Raw genomic sequence first — 16,115 nt, 5'->3', positions numbered from 1 at the left:
CTTGTGAGGTTTATCTTTTCGTATTTCATAACTTGTTCTAGATTGGTTATTTCAGTATAAAACTCAAGTTTCTGATTTAGTCCTACAAAAAATTAATCAAGATTTTTAGTATGACCTGTTTTCCTTATAAATCATCTCTTGTAAAACTTATATAGAATGCTTGATGGCAAAGCTTTCCAAATGTTCCTTTTTACAGATAGCGTTGTGGCAGCTAAGTGCTGTAGTAAACAGAGCACTGATCTTGAAGTCAGGAAGACCTGAATTCCAGTTCTGTTTCAGACATTTAGTAGGTGTGTGAATCTGAACAAGTAACTAAACTTCTCTGATCCTCAATTTCCTTATCTATGGAATGAGGACTATAATAGCACCTTCCTCACAGGCTTGTTGTGAGATTCAAATGGATATTAAATATATGTAAAACATTCTCGAACCTTAAAGAGCTATAGGTGACCTATGTTAACAATTGTGTGGATTCTCAGAATCCTTCAAAGGCTTCTTAATGAAATATACAGTAATGTGAAAGAGAATAGTTAAATCCTTTCTAATATAACAAAGTAGATGAAAAACACTTACTTTCCAGGCTGTGACAAACTCTCCATTGAATTGATCCATTAGTATGTGTATTTTGGAAAGGTAATACAGATGTATAATGAATTGGGCCCAGTACTGAACAGTGAAACGTCAGACTAGATCCTACTTGGGAAATTTAAATACTTGTCTTGATTTCAGGCTCTATTCACTGTTAACAACACTTGTTTCCTAGTAATGCTTTATAACAGTAAATCCTGGAACTTCCTTCATAAGCTGAGCAGAATAGAATTAAAATTATATAGAGCCCAAGGGAAAACGTAAAGGGGGTTTATGTGGGTATAAGGATGCAGATTAAAAACAAAATAAGAAATTATTGATGATGTGTATCATTGGCAAGTGAAATGAATCAGTCATATAGCACAAATGAAAGCTAGAAGATAATTTTTAAGATATTAAAAGATCAACAGCAATAGATTATAAAGCTTCTTACCTGTGGCATGTCCTTTGCTCATCATTACAGCCTTCTGAGGTAAGCACCACAGGTATTGTGATTTCCATTTTATTGAAGAAGAAAATTGCTCAGAACAGTGAAGTGACTTTTGCCCACAGTCACACACTCATCAGGGACAGAATGGAGACTCATACAATTGTGATTCTTCTGATGAGAAGAAAAACCCCTCCAATGGGCCAAGTAGAAGTAGAATAGTTTGGGAAAGACGTGAAGAACAAATTGTACAGAATGATAAGGTTTAGAGTGATTATGATCTGAATTTGTGGTAAAAAGAACATGTATGTATGTATGTATGTACATGCATGCATACGTGCGTGCGCGTTAACAAATAGATCAGACATAGAAAATTATGTTTTTGTGACTAAAACATTAAATAGAATATTTCTTATGGTGTAGAAGCTCTTATGTTGTTTTATTTGGAAAAAATACCCCCATTATCTAATTTGTATATTAAGTTTCTCAGTATACAGCTTTCCAGAAGATACTATTCCATGTTTGAATTAATACATCTTTTCCATTTGTGAGATCAGTTGACTTTCTATGAATAGAAATTTTAGTCTACAGCTTTCAGACTTCATAGTATAAAGTATTATTCAAATTAGATACTGGTATATGCAATGATTTTTTAAAAAAACCCAGAATATTTAACTTTAAACCAAAAAAATTATTATCTGCGAATTACAGAAGTTCTTTTAACAGGTATATTGTAAGATAAATGACTAACCATCTGGTAATCTTTAAATACATATATACCAACATTAAACTAAATACTGAAGGTGAATGTTCAAACTGTGGCATTCAAGTTTCCCATATAGGGCTATCTTTAGCTTCAACAACTTTTTTTTTGTCTTAAAATATATTTATTAGACATTTGGAATGAAAAATTTCTCACTTGTTGGGTCAAAGTTTGATTTTCAAACTTCAGACTCAATCTATTTTAAGGATCCTACTATGTCATAAGAAGCTACTTTGAAGAATACACTTTCTATCATAACTTTTTAAGATTTTTAAAGTATATTCTTTAGTATTTTTCTCACAGATTTATTATTCTAGAAAATATTTGTAAGTTAATATATATTCTTGGACAGCTAGGTGATACAGTAGATAGAGTTCTGTGCCTGGAATCATTAAGACTCATCTTCCTGAGTTCAGATGTGTCTTCAGACACTTATTAGCTCATGGCACCAGACCCTAGACAAGTCGCTTCACCCTATTTCCTTATCTATAAAGTGAACTGGAGAAGGAAATGGCAAATCCCTGCAGTCTTTGCCAGGAAGATCCCAGATGGGGTCACAAAGTCAGACACGACTGAAAAGCGACTGAACAACAGCAAAAATATAGATTCTGATATAAATCATTGTGGTACGGAAAGCTGTTCAGTGTAAGGTTTTATGCCTGCTTTTTTGTTTTGGAGAAGGTCATGTGCAGTACTTGATAATATATTCTTAGGTTAGTAGGAGTTGGTAGCATTATCATAGAGTCACGCAATTTTAGATCTAGAAGGGACCTTTAACCAGCCCTCTCACATATATATTTGAGAGATACAGAGATGTAGTAGAGAGTATCTCTAGTAAGTGACAATACCAGTGACAATATCCTGGCCGGTTACCTTAGATTATAAATTGCAGAGACAGATACCGATCTGTCTGTCCTCGAGGAAGTGGGAGATAAGTGATTTACCCATTTAGTGACAGGACTGGGACATGAATCTAAGTCAACTAATTCCCACTCCTTTTTTTCCAGTAATCCATACATACTTCCTAGGAAAAAAAAGTAAGACCCACACCCTAAAAATTTGAAGTCAGCAAATTAGATCCAGAGTATCCACTTTTAAGAGTTAGAGTTTGCTGCATAGTGAGCATTTGTTGTGGCTAGAACTATTGCTGCTGTATTTTCAACTGTCTTTGCATTTACAGAAAATTGCGTAGTTGGTATAATTTTGATGATAGAACAGTGATTAAGTAAAACTGTATATCTCTGTCTCTATAGGAATGAATGAGACCGGTTTTTTCTGTGTGATTTGTGGAATAAACCTTGCTACTTAGTCATATATCATGTTTAGGAATCATTCTTTTATATCTCTGGCATGTTTTAGTGGTCCTAGGCTTCCTTCTGAAAAAAGAGCCTTTATGGCAGCAATATTTTTTAAGCTAATACGATATATGTAAAGCAATGTAATACCACAGTCCTCAAAGAATTAATATATTTACTCAGAGACAGGAGAGAGGCACATAGTGGACCTGAATAGCCACCAGAAAAGAACTATGCAAGTGAAGTATGTAAAGGAAGTCATCAAACTCATGTTGAAATAAAGATGAAGCAGTTATATGGCAAGAGCCAAGGATAACCAGTGGAAGCTCTTTTTTTCTTCATTTGTATCCTTGCTACGTCAAGAGATCTAGAGAAAAGTAGTCCACATATTAGGTAGACCTTTTTGGGGAGGACATGGACATGGACCAGATACACAAGATGACAAAGCATGGATAAGTTACAGAATCAAGCATTAGAGGGAGAACACATATTAAAGAAATATTTAGTATGTCTGCTTTGAAGTATTGTATAGAACAAATCATATTTGGAAGATTTTATATTGCTTTCTACCAAGATATTAAAACAATTTTGTTTATTAAGAATATGTGTGATGACATTAAATGAGCTTGTTTATTAAAGCCACCTAGTATATGAGCTTCTAGTAAGGTTACACTGGCCTGCAATTTGTTACTAAAAATAAAACTGAAAAATTAAAAAACATAAAATCTGTGCTACTTGCATTGTTATGTAAAAATGGCCAATATAGATATGATTTAAAAAATACTGGAAAGTGATCATATTAATTTTGAGATTTTAAAGTTTTTTTTTTGAAGGGAAACTTTCTTAGACATAAACAGAACAGTTTATTTGTAAAAATATACATGTATGACATGAATCCTTTTTTTTGACTTATTGCTGGTAGGGGTGTGTGTGTGTGTGTGTGTGTGTGTATATGTATATATATATAAATAAGATATAACTTTGTTTTTGGATTACAAATCTTGAGCTGGCAGGGGTCTTAGAGGCCATCTAGTCCAACCCTCTTATCTTACACCTGAGGGTACCAGCCCAAACAGGTGAGATGCCTTGCTCAACATCACACAGGTTGTAAGTGTGAGACCTTGAATTTGAATCCAGTTCTTTGTCTCCAAATCTGTTAACTGTCTGCTGTACCATGCTGCTTGGGATTTTGACTGTTGTGAAATCGGTGTGCATAGCATTTTTATGTACATTTTGTAATACTTAAAGTCTGTGTTAAATATTTTAAATGATAGAGGTTTGTCGTTATTTTGTCATTAACATTTTATTACTGATCACACACAAAGAGATTGTACTCTTATTGATTTGAGAGTTTCCTGCAGCAGTGTAGATCGCAGCCCATCCATGTGCGTGTATACTCTTCACCTTTGGTCTCTTTTGTCTGTCTTCTTTCTCAACATGGCCGTAGTGAAGCCCTGACGGACTGGACCTTCCTTTCTTTCTCTTGATATGCTGCCTGTATCAGGAGAACATTCTGGCTGTCCCCCTGCCATCCCTTACTCTTGCCAAGTCACCAGCTCACTCTCTCTTCTTGTCTTACAGTTTCTTCATGTCCTTTAACCCTGTTCTTCTTTAGAGTCCTACATATTGCAGATTGCTCACACCCACTTGTACTTGTACTGTGTCCCCTCTGGGTGGTGGTGCTTGTTTTTTGTTCTTCAGAGGCAGTTGTGTTTTATGTTTTGCTGTTATCTAGCAATGCTTGTGTTGAATAAATGGGCTTTTGCTTTCATGGAAAACTCAGGTTTTTGGTGTTTTGTTTTTTAAAGGAGCTTTTCTCTTTCCTAGCCTGCTCTCTTCTTCCTCTTCCACCGTGGGCCAAGCTTCATTTCCATCTGTACTGTTTGTCTTGGATATGCATAATGATTATGGACAAGCTTTTAGGATGTCCATCTATGTATGTGGATGTTGAAATCTGGGCAAACGTATTTTTCCTCTATTTGGTCTTTGCTCTATGGCAGGACAGGACAAATTCCTTTAGTGTGATTTCAGATCTCTTCCCAAAGATTCTGCAGTGTTCTGGGGTTTGATGCAGTCAGCAAAGGACAGCTAGAAGATGTCACTATCCACAAGGAATCCCTCTCCTTTTAGTATCTGTGCAGGATCACCTGGGCACCTAAGGTAGCACAGTGATAGAGCACAAGGATTGGAATCAGGAGGACTCATCTTTATGAGTTCAAATCCAGCCTCAAGCAAGTCACTCTTTGCCTCAGTTCCTCATCTATGAAATGACCTGGAGAAGGAAACGGAACACTACTCCAGTATCTTTGCCATGAAAACCCAAATGAGATCATGAAGAGTTGGATAGGACTGAAACAATTGAGCAGTAGCAGCAATATGTTCATCTCCATCATGGTTGTGAATACTTTGGATAAGCATATATCTCCTTGTTTTATTTCTTGCTTGATATTTATTCAAAGGGGCATTGAACAAAGTTATTTCTGTTAAATCTTCCAACAAATCTTGGATGATCTTTATGTAGAGGTAGGAGAAGAGAGCATAAAAAAGCCTGTAAGGCAATGTTTCATTCTACTAAGTCAAATGATTCTTCATAATTATTGGTCATATCTATGACTTATTTAGGCCCAGAAAAAGTGACCAGGTCAAAATCATACATTATTCCCATGGGAAATTATAGCCTGCTTTATGATTTATTTTTCATCCATTTTAGCAAAAACCAACTGCTTGTTCTGGGATTTGGTGAACAAACTCATGTATATTATATACTAGTTATGTCTTTTTTATGAATTTTATGGACTTTCATGATAGTTCTCTTTGTTATCTAAGATTTACTACTTTACTTAGAAAAGTATATTCAAGTGCAATTTTATCCCTTATTCTACCAGGGTAGTCTCAACCAGCAAATTTTGAGCACTAGTAGTATACATAGCACTATATGAGGTGGTTTGTGAGATTTTATCACTCAACTAATATTTTGGGAGGCAGATTTTAAAGTGAGAGATCTTACATAAGTAACTTCCTTTCTCAGACTAGATGACATCCAAGATCTCTTTGAGCTCAAAATTTATCATTCCGTGAGGCTATGAAATCGGAAGAAGAGGTGTTTTTTGAGTGATAGTAACTAAGGTAGGGTCCAGAAGTGGTATTAAAGGAAGCAGGAGTACATTCTTTTCTTTTGACTCTGTACATTAGATCATAGATTTAGATTTGGAAAGACTTTTAACAGTCATTTATTCAAGACCTTCCTTATCTTATGAAAAAGAAAGTGGAGACCTGAGAGACTCAAGGGCACCCAAGTAGTGTAAGTCCAGAGCCAGGATGTAAACCTAAGTTCTAGTTTCTTCAAATCTTGCTCTCTCTACTACCGTGTTGCATGTCAAAGGTGTGAGAGATATCTCTTATGGGGTATTTACGTTATCTTATTGTAAAATTTGGGTTAAGTATTTGATCGTAGTCTCTGTATCTTATGCTGGCCTTCACTGTCATCCATGGCTTCCACAAAACTCCCCCCAAAATTACCATTTAATTTCTTATGTCAACCTTCCATATATCACACAACAATGGGGAAAGTCACAATGTGGAGGAATAACTGTACTTGTAAAAGTCTGATAATCCTTCTAGTAACCTCATCAAGGATGTTCTCTATGCGTGTATAGATTAGATCCATTAAAGTTTTGTATAGACAAGAAAAAAAAGAATTCTTCCCCTATCCATAGTTGTGAAAGGTATCTTTCATTCTCCTTTAATTTTTTTCATGATAGAATCTTTTGCATCCAACTCATGTATTCATTTGGAAGCTAGCTGATTTTTACAAGGATTGGACCTTAGTGTTCCATTAGTGCGATGTTTCAGCCAACTGAGCTAAAGGAATTTCTCAGCAATAAGAAACTTATGGCAGTGTTCTGCATGGTAAAAAGTAGTCCCTTCTAGTTGTGGAGAAAGCAGCAATGATCAAATCTATGAACTGTTGGTAGACCTGGGAATTGGTTCAAACGTAATGTACAGCCATTTCGAATTTTACTAAGAAGTAATTAAAGTATCCATACAGCAACACTTGTAGTAGCAAAGAACTAGAACTAAAGTAGATGCCCACCAAGTGGGTGGAGATAGCCAGTAAGCAAATTGTATAATAAATGTAATGGAATGTTACTGTGCTATAAGAAATTATGAGTATGATGAATGTAGAGAAATGTGGGGAAGACATATCAAGTGTTGGAAAATGGAGTAGAGCAGAACCAAGACCAGGAAAATAGTATACACAGTGATGGCAACAAATGGAGACTGCACTCCAACAATGGGATCTCTCATTTGGCCATTAGCCACTGAACCATCCTAATCCAGTTGTGCCCCCTGGTGGTGAATATGTAGAAGTGTCTGACCCCTCCCCCACCCCTTTCTTTTTCCTGCCTGAGAAGGATTTTTTAGGATGTGTATTTTCCTCTTGAGCCTTTTCCTCATTCATTTCCTTCTTAGGCATTCTTTTTTCTGTCCTCACCTATACACTTACTTTCTGTTAAATTATCCTTTCAGTCTCCCAGCTATCCTTTTCTCTTTTAACCTTTGTCTGCTTACCTCAGGAATATCTCTTTATGCCCCCTAACTTTGTGAGCCAAAGTATGACCTGAAATATAATTATGTTAAAGTAGAATTGGGTGCACCTACATCAAGGTGCAGCAGCATCATCAGTTACTGATAGGACCCTTAGGTCATATCATCAAGGAAAACAAAAGCCTTAAGTTTGAAAGTGAAACCAAATAATTTTTAAAAGTGTCATTAGATTTTAAAGCTCTGAAACTACTCATAAATCTTGAGAATTTTTACAGAAGTGCCCTTGTACTTATTTTACTCACTGCTAACAAACTTCTTCCTTAAGCATCTATATTTAAGTTTAAGAGATTTTCTTATTTATTTCTACTGTGTTTTATTTTCATTTTTTAAATTTTCCATTTTTTTCCCCATTTAAAAATCATTTGTTAACTATCTACTATGTACCAGGCACTGTGGATACAAACATACAAAAACCAAGCAAACCCAACATCAAAGCAGTACCCTATTCTCAAGGAGCTTACATATTATTTAATATTTCTGTCAGTGAGGCACAATACTTTCCAAAGATATTTGCCTGTGTTGTAAAGGATTCCATATGTGTGGTGAAGCCTTCCATGTATTATTGATTGCAGATGATATTGTGCAGATTGTATCAAGTCTCAAGACTTAACAGATATCATTGAGGGGGCCTCTTTAGCCACTAGAAAAAGCAGAGCTTAAGAATAACTCAAAATGCCATGGGGAATCGGTTGACAACAATGCATTTTTTTATCTACAAAGCAAAGAAAATAGAAATGGAATGGACATTTTTATTTTAAAATGAAATTGTAATAAAATTTTTGCATCGTTTGAGGTGCCTGGACTTCCATTGTTAATTATTTGAAAGAGATTGGTCTAAGAAAACTAAATGAAAAACTAAAAAAACCTCAATGATTATACAAATTGGCATGTAGTTGGCTAGACAGTCTATTTAGTAAATGAGTACTCATACTTGAAACAGGTACTACATGTGAACAATGCATTTAGCCCAGAATTCAGTAGCAGAGAGAGAAATCTAAAGTATATAAGCTCTTTGCTATGTGCCCGGCACCAAGCACCACGATGGGCAAAGGGAGTATAAATATCAGCAAAAGAAGAAAAAGTGCAATCTCTCCTCTTATTAGGGGAAGGCTTCACATGAAGGAGGAGCTGGGAATGGGGAGGAAGAACACCCCTCGGCGGCCAGCAGAGAAAAGGGAGTGCCAGTGGCCCAGCACTTCCTGAAGTGATAGTCCCAAGCAGGAATTGGGCAGTCAGAGGAAGGGGCCTGGAAGTAGAGGCATCTTTATGGTGAGAGGAGGCCAGGTACGAGGTGGAAAAAGTAGAAGAATCAGTAGCAGAACTGGGAAATTGCAGTGAGAAATTATGAAATAATGTTAGGATCCTAAACTGTTTTCAAGTATAAAGACCATCTTTTTAGATTTTTTTATTGATATTTTTTTCTTATGCAAGTCAAGTCAGCAAGTGCCTACTCTGTGCCAAGCATTGCACTAAATGCTAAGGATCTGAAGAAAGCCCTCCTCCCTCCAATTTTTTGATTTTGAAAATTGTTTGGGCTCTTTATGACCTTTTCCCAGAACTGATCCCATTGAGTGGGCTGGGATGTAGGAGCACTGACTTCCGTGTCTTCCCCTGATGGTGAGCACCGCTCTTCCTCATCAGAAGGGAGGGGAGGAGAAACCTGCTCACCAAGAAAGTAGCCCTCTATAGTCTTGGTTTTTTTCCCTTTTCTGGGCATTTTCCCAGCCAGTGACTTGAGCTCTGAATATTCTCCTCACCCCCACCTCGCCTCCAGATCCTCCCAGCCAGCACTTGGGGTCTGAGGCTCAAATGCTGCTCCCCAGCCTCAGGGCTTTGGGTGGGGGCAGGGCTGCTATTCAGTGTGAGATTAAGTTCAGGTGCTCAGGTGGGGGCAGGGCTGCCTTACTGGCTCAGTTCCTTCAGGGGGTTTATGCAGAGACCTTCAATAATGGATCCAGGCTCCTGCCTGCTTGGAGAGCCCCAGTCTGCTCCCACCTCCGCTGTTGCCTCCCAAGGGGGCCTGAGTATGGGGGCACCCCACTCCCCTCTCGACCCACCAAAGAGACCTTCTCACCGACCCCCATCACCTGTGGGTGGAGGGACCCATGCGGCCACTGGAGATCCCGTCCCTGAAGTCCGCTCGCATCTGTTCCTCTCGGTGCCGGGGCAGGGCTGGGCTGGGCTCCATGCCCGCAGCGCGATGGACCTTTTGCGAAAGATTTGCAGGTCCCTCTGGAACAGAAATCTTATCCGCTCCACTATTATGCGGCTTCTCCTGCTCCCGAATTTATTGGCAGCTCTTTACTACAGATATTTCATGGGCTGTGAGTTCGGAGCTAGCATATTTGTGTGTTTCTACTCCGCCATCTTGGCTCTGCCCCCTTCTCCCCCCAATTTTTTAAAACAATCTTTCAAGGAGCTCACTGTCTAATGGGGGAGACCATGTGCAAACATGCATGTACAGATGGTGCAAAGGGTAAGCTGGAGGTAATCTTAGGTGGAAGGCACAGTCATTAAGGAAGAATGATCAATGCTTTTTGCAGAAGGTAGAATTTAAACTGGAACCTGAAGGAGGGCAGAGAAGTCAGGAGATAGGAATGAAGAGGAAGAAAATCCTGGACATGGTAGACTGCTAGTGAAAATTTTTGGAGTCAGGGGATGGAATGTCTCGTTCTAGTAGCAAGGGGGCCATAGTCACAGGACTGAAGAATATATGGAAGGGAGCGAGATGTAAAAAGTTTAGAAAGATAGAAAGGGGCTGGATTTTGAAGGACTTTGATGTGATCCTGGAGTTATTGGGGAGCTATTAGAGTTTATTGAATGGAGGTGATATGGTCAGAACTGTGCTTTAGGAGGAAGGTAGATCATTTGATAGCTGAATGGAGGATGGATAGGACTGGGCTGGAGTGGGGAGAAACTTGAGGCAGGGAGACCAAGCATCAAGCAATTGCAGTAGTCCAGGTGTGAGAGCCTGTGCACCAGGGTCGTGGCAGTGTCAGAGGATAAAGAGGACATATTCGCAAGATGTTGCAAAGGCAAAATCAACAAGACTTTGGCAATGGATTGGATATGGAGAGAGGAGAGTGAGAAGCTGCATGTGACTGACACTTAGGTTTTGAGCCCAGATGCTTTCAACAGAGGGGAAAGTGGCAGAGAGGGGAAGGGACATTGAGTACAGTTTTGAGCATGTTGAGTTTAAGATGTTCACAAGACATTAATTTGAGATGTCTGATAGGCAGCTGGAGATAAGAGACTAGAGGTTAAGGAGAAAGTCTAAGACTAGATAAATAAATCTAAGCAGATCGTCGGCATAGAGATAATTGAATCCATGCAAACTGAGGTGATCACCAAGTAAAAGAGTATAGAAGAAAGAACAGGCCCAGGACAGAGCATTGGGGAACATCCAAGTTATGCGGCACAGCCTGGCTTAAAGATGTAGTAAAGGAGACTGAGAAGTAGTGATCAGACAGGCAGAAGAACCAGGAGAGAGCAGTGTCTAGTGAAGATGGTGGTGGTGGTGGTGATTATGATGATAGCTAACAATTATTTAACACTGTGTGCTGGGCACTGGGTTAAGCACTTTGCCATTATTTCATTTGGTCTTTACAACAACCATGGGAGATGGGTAATGTTATTATCTTCATTTTAAATATAAGGAAACTGAGGTAGATGGAAGTTAAGTGTGTTACCTAGAGTCACACGTTTTGTAAGTGCCTGGGGATAAATTTGAACATTTAAAATTTTTATAGTGAGCATACTACATTCAAGAAAGAATAAAGAAGGGTCTATTTTTTTGTGATTCAGTTCATGTTAATATGTTTGAATACTTGAAAATTTCATCTTGCTTTAGACTTCCAAACTGTTCTTTTTTTTAATGCATATTTTTAGGCTCTTAGTTTACTGAATGTTTTTGGTTGTATGCTTTTTGTACATCATTTCTTAGTGTAAAATATGCTTTATTATTAAACCTGGCCTTATATGATCTTGAATTCTTTTCCTCCATGTTAGCAAAGATAGTTAATAGTAATATATGGGCAGTAATTGCTAAATGGAAATAATTTTTTTAAGTGAAAACTTGTTTTATATTTTCAGAGTGCCCATTTGGCCATGATTGACACCTTAATGATGGCTTATACTGTAGAAATGGTCAGCATAGAGAAAGTGATTGCTTGTGCTCAGCAGTATTCAACATTTTTTCAAGCAACTGATCTACCCTATGACATCGAGGATGCTGTCATGTATTGGATAAATAAGGTAGGACCATATATGTTATATGCTGACATTGTCATTCAAGGAATTTGAGAAAAGATGAGATGTAAATTGGTACTGAGAGAACTATGATTTTGTTGATATGCAGCACTCCCTTCGCTGATGCAGACTATAATCTTGGTGCAGTTGTTTTGAAATTTCATGTAGCAGCACCACCATACCACCTCTTTTAAAGAAAAAAACTTCATATAATTTGTTATAGAAACAATCTAGATATGGTGGCAGATTGCCATAAATATTTGATATATTTCAAATTTGACCTCATTTATACTTACTGTATTTCATTTCAATAGAAATTTGCCATGAGAGTCTTAGCTGTTGATTTTTGTTTTAAAAAGCAGATGCCCAGTAATTTTGACCATCCCTTTGTTTCCCTCTCAGTACTCCCTGCAGTGTAACATTGTTTGGAAAACTCTGCCTTAGTGAGTTTTTGTGACCCACCCTAAACGTCATCAATCCTCTGGGATGAGCCTCTCAGCCCATCCTTGAAGCCATTACAGTAGGGGTTTTTAACCTGGCGTGCATTAGCTTTTTTTAAAATTGGTAACTACATTTCAGTATAAGAAGTTTTCTTTGTAATTCTCTGTGTTTTATTTTATGCCATTAAAAATGTTCTGAAAAAGAGGATCCGTAACCTTTCACAGACTTACAGATGGATCCATGCAGGAGTATACTTGAGCCATTTCTTAGCAGCTTGTGAGACCCAGTTGTTAAATTTGCTCTCTGAGATTTACACCTCAGAGACTGGCAACTGTTACAAATTAAGGCTTGATTTATTTTTTGTTGATTGTCCATACTTAAGAAAATGATACAGAAAATGTTAATGATGCAGATTAAACTTTTAAAAGTGTGTCATGGGATTTTGGAGAGCTAGTTGTTGAAGATTTACCAGCCCAACCCTGGGTCCAAGACATAATAGTAGTTCAGAACAAGCTGCCTTATAGATTTTGGAAAACCGGTCTGAGCTTACGCTCTGTTGGCATGATCTTTAAGAGTCAGGTTTATGCCATGACAAGTATGAATCACTGTTGAGTGGAGAAAAGATTTGAGGCCCATGACATAAAAGTGAAATAATGAATCAAGTTATCTTGTTTTCTTGTTAAAATGAAGTCTAAAATGATGAAAATCTAATTAAATATTCTCACACTAGTTAAGACTTTTGATCACTTATTGTTATAAAGTTTAAACCTGTCAAGAGATAGTGAATTAACTGGTATTAAATTTAAGCACTGGCATCTCTTAATATGTATCAGTCAATATGCAACTCTTTCCATTTAAATAGCATTTATTAAAGTTTGCTTCTTTCAGGGTGCTATGCTAGACCCTGGGAGTAAAAAGATGATACCAAAATTCCCTGCCCTCAGAACTTACATTAAATTGTGGGAATCAATATGTACACAGATAAGTAATTACAAAGTATTTGCAAAATAGCTTGGGGTACGTGGGAAAGTATTAACAACTCACAAAACCCACAAAATTTTAGAGGAACGTCAGGTTCTGTCTCTTCCTGACCCATCCTTGGAACAGAGTCTTTATCATATCATATCAGATAAGTTATTCAAACTACTTTAAAACCTCCAGTGTTAGAAAACTTATTATTTCCTGAGGCAACCCAATCACATATTCAGTTCACTTGTTTTTCAGTCATGTCTGACTCTTCATGATTCCAAATGAGGTTTTCTTGGCAGATACTGAAGTAGTTGTCATTTGCTTCACAGAGCTAGTAAGTGTCTGAGGCCAGATTTGAACTCATGAAGATAAATCTTCCTGCCCCAGACCTGGCACTCTTATCTACTGTGCCACCTAGCTGCCCCTATAGTAAGCACTTAAGAATAAATCTAATTATTAAGAAGATTTTCAAGACTTTATTCCTATATATGCCATACCTCTTTGCCCATTATTTTACCCATTATTCCTGGTTCTGCCTTTGGGAGCTAAAGAGAACAAATGGAATCCTTCCATACAACAGCCCTTCAAATACTTAAACATAGCTGTCTTTCCTCCCCACCTCTTGCCAGAGTAAAGGTCTCCTTTTCCTTCAGCCAGTCCTTATCTGTCATGGTCTCAGGATCCTTCACCATCCTGGTTGCTCTCTAGCTTTCCAGTGTCCTTTTTAAAACAGTGGCACTCCAACCTGAACACACTATTTTAAATGTGGTCTCACCAAGGCAGGAAACAGGACTGACAGCTCTTTTTTCTGGCTGACACACTTTTCTTAAAGTAGCTGAAGATGAGTTTTGGTTAGGTTGAGTTTGATATATCTATGAGAGGTCTGGGTAAGGATGTCTAGGAGGTGATTAGGACCTGAAGCTCAGAGGAGAAATGATAGTTGGATATGTGGATTTGGAAGTCATCTGTATAGACATAATAATTGAACCCCATGAGAGCTGATGAAATCTTGTAGAGAGAAAAGAAGAAGACCCAGGACAAAGTTCTGACGTACACTCAGGCTTGATGGGACTTGGTGAATCCAGTCAAGTACTTTGAGGAGTAGGAAAAGGAGGGAACAATAAGATGACATGTCCAGTGGCAAGGTGAACAATCATGAGGAGAGGCGAGGGTAGAATTGGACTTGGACAATTTTGGTGTGGTAGGTAATTCCTCCTATGAGGTCCTGCTCCTATCTCTGTTACTATATTACTTCCCATAAGAGTTGATCTTCATGAGTATGCGGTATAACAGAAAAAAAGAAATGATGGGCAAGAGCTAAGATGCCAATAACATAGGAATTGGTTGGGAGGGGGAGCTTAGTTCTGTGAAGAACAAAGAGAGATTAAAGGAAGAATATAGATACATACTATGAATCAATGAATAAAATTACTGAATAAGCAAGAAGGGGAGATCATTAAAGATGAGAACAAAGAAAAGAAATTCTTCTTAGGAAGAGATGCAGAAAAAAAGAAATTGAAGGGAGGAGAGGAGATATTGTAAAGTAAACATTTAACTTGGAGAAAAAGAAGGGAGGGAAAGGGGAAAAAATCAGTAATTAAAAAACCCCCGAAGTGTAGGGAAAGGTGTTGGAGGTGAAAGGGAAAAGAGAACCTGTGAAAATAGAGTTGCAGCAAATTAGTTAAAACTAATTGTAGAGACAAAGTATTCTTTTAATAGAAGCCGCCAGAGATAAATGGAGGAAAACATACACCTTTCATAGCTTTAATTGTGAATGTACTAAATACTAAAACAATCCAATAAAATAAAATAATGTGGCAGAATGGATTAGAAAACAAAATCCCACAACCTGTTGCTCATAAGAAACATCTAAGGAGGCTTGTAAGGAATACAAATGAGGCTACATCAAAACTGCATCAGGTGAATCTATAAAAGTAGAAATTGCAATCGTGCTATATTTGACAAAGCAAAAATAACAACTCACACTCTCAATAGAGATAAACGAGGAAATTACATTTTGCTTACATTTAGGAAACACTGACAGTGAACTAATCAATATGGAAAATATATGAACCAAATTTCATAGCATCTAAATTCATCAAAAAAAAATGATTGCAAAATGACATAGATACCAGACAATAGTGATAGGAAATTTTAATGTTCCTCTCTGAGAGCTGGATAAATCTAATAGAAGTATAAGAAAACCATTTGAGATCTTTCCTGAGTAGCAGTCCTGCATCTTTACCTGCTTCTTGGACACCCTGGACTTCATGTCCTTTAGGCTTCTCAGGACTCACTGTGTCCAAATAAGAACTCATCTTTTCCTCCAAGCCCTCCCCTCTTCCAGACTTTGTCATTAATGTCACAGGCATCACTATCCTCCCAGGCACACAGATTCTCAGCTTCACTGAACTGTGATTCCTCTCTCATATGCCTCTTATGTACAGTTTTGCCATATCTTGCAGTTTTTACCTTCACAAGATCTTTCTTATATTTCCCCACTCTGCTCACACAGCTTCTCCTTACTTTTGACTGATTCTATTAAATCCCTCTCCACTCCAGTCTGTCCTTCCTTGCTGGGTGATTTTTCTATTGTGTAGGTCTGACTGTGTTACTCTGTTTTCTTCCCTCCTTCAAGCCCTTTAGCCCAGTGAACTCCAGGGACTTGTTATTCCTTCCAGGATCAAATGTAAGCTTCTCTAGTATTTAAAGCTCTTCACTCCTGGCCTCCCCTTCCCACCTTCCCAGGCTTCTTACGTATTGCTTCCCTCCACAC

The 16,115-nt window shown here is 37.8% G+C and overlaps 1 protein-coding gene across 6 annotated transcripts in view; it reads left to right on the top strand.

Moving 5' to 3' along the window:
* Window positions 1–16,115, top strand: part of CAMSAP2 (calmodulin regulated spectrin associated protein family member 2) — a 150,557-nt gene that overhangs the window by 59,877 nt on the left and 74,565 nt on the right. For 5 of the 6 annotated variants that reach the window (XM_072648261.1, XM_072648260.1, XM_072648259.1 and 2 more), the window contains one exon: window positions 11,774–11,935. The exons of the other annotated variant lie outside the window; for it this stretch is intronic. In XM_072648261.1, the coding sequence (XP_072504362.1) occupies window positions 11,774–11,935 (162 nt within the window). The remainder of the gene's footprint in view (window positions 1–11,773; window positions 11,936–16,115) is intronic. 6 annotated transcript variants of the gene reach the window in all.

This window comes from Notamacropus eugenii, chromosome 2, assembly GCF_028372415.1.
Source record: "Notamacropus eugenii isolate mMacEug1 chromosome 2, mMacEug1.pri_v2, whole genome shotgun sequence".
Taxonomy (NCBI): Eukaryota; Metazoa; Chordata; class Mammalia; order Diprotodontia; family Macropodidae; genus Notamacropus; species Notamacropus eugenii.
The sequence above is the reverse complement of the archived record's forward strand: the minus strand, read 5'-3'. Positions and strand labels throughout refer to the sequence as shown.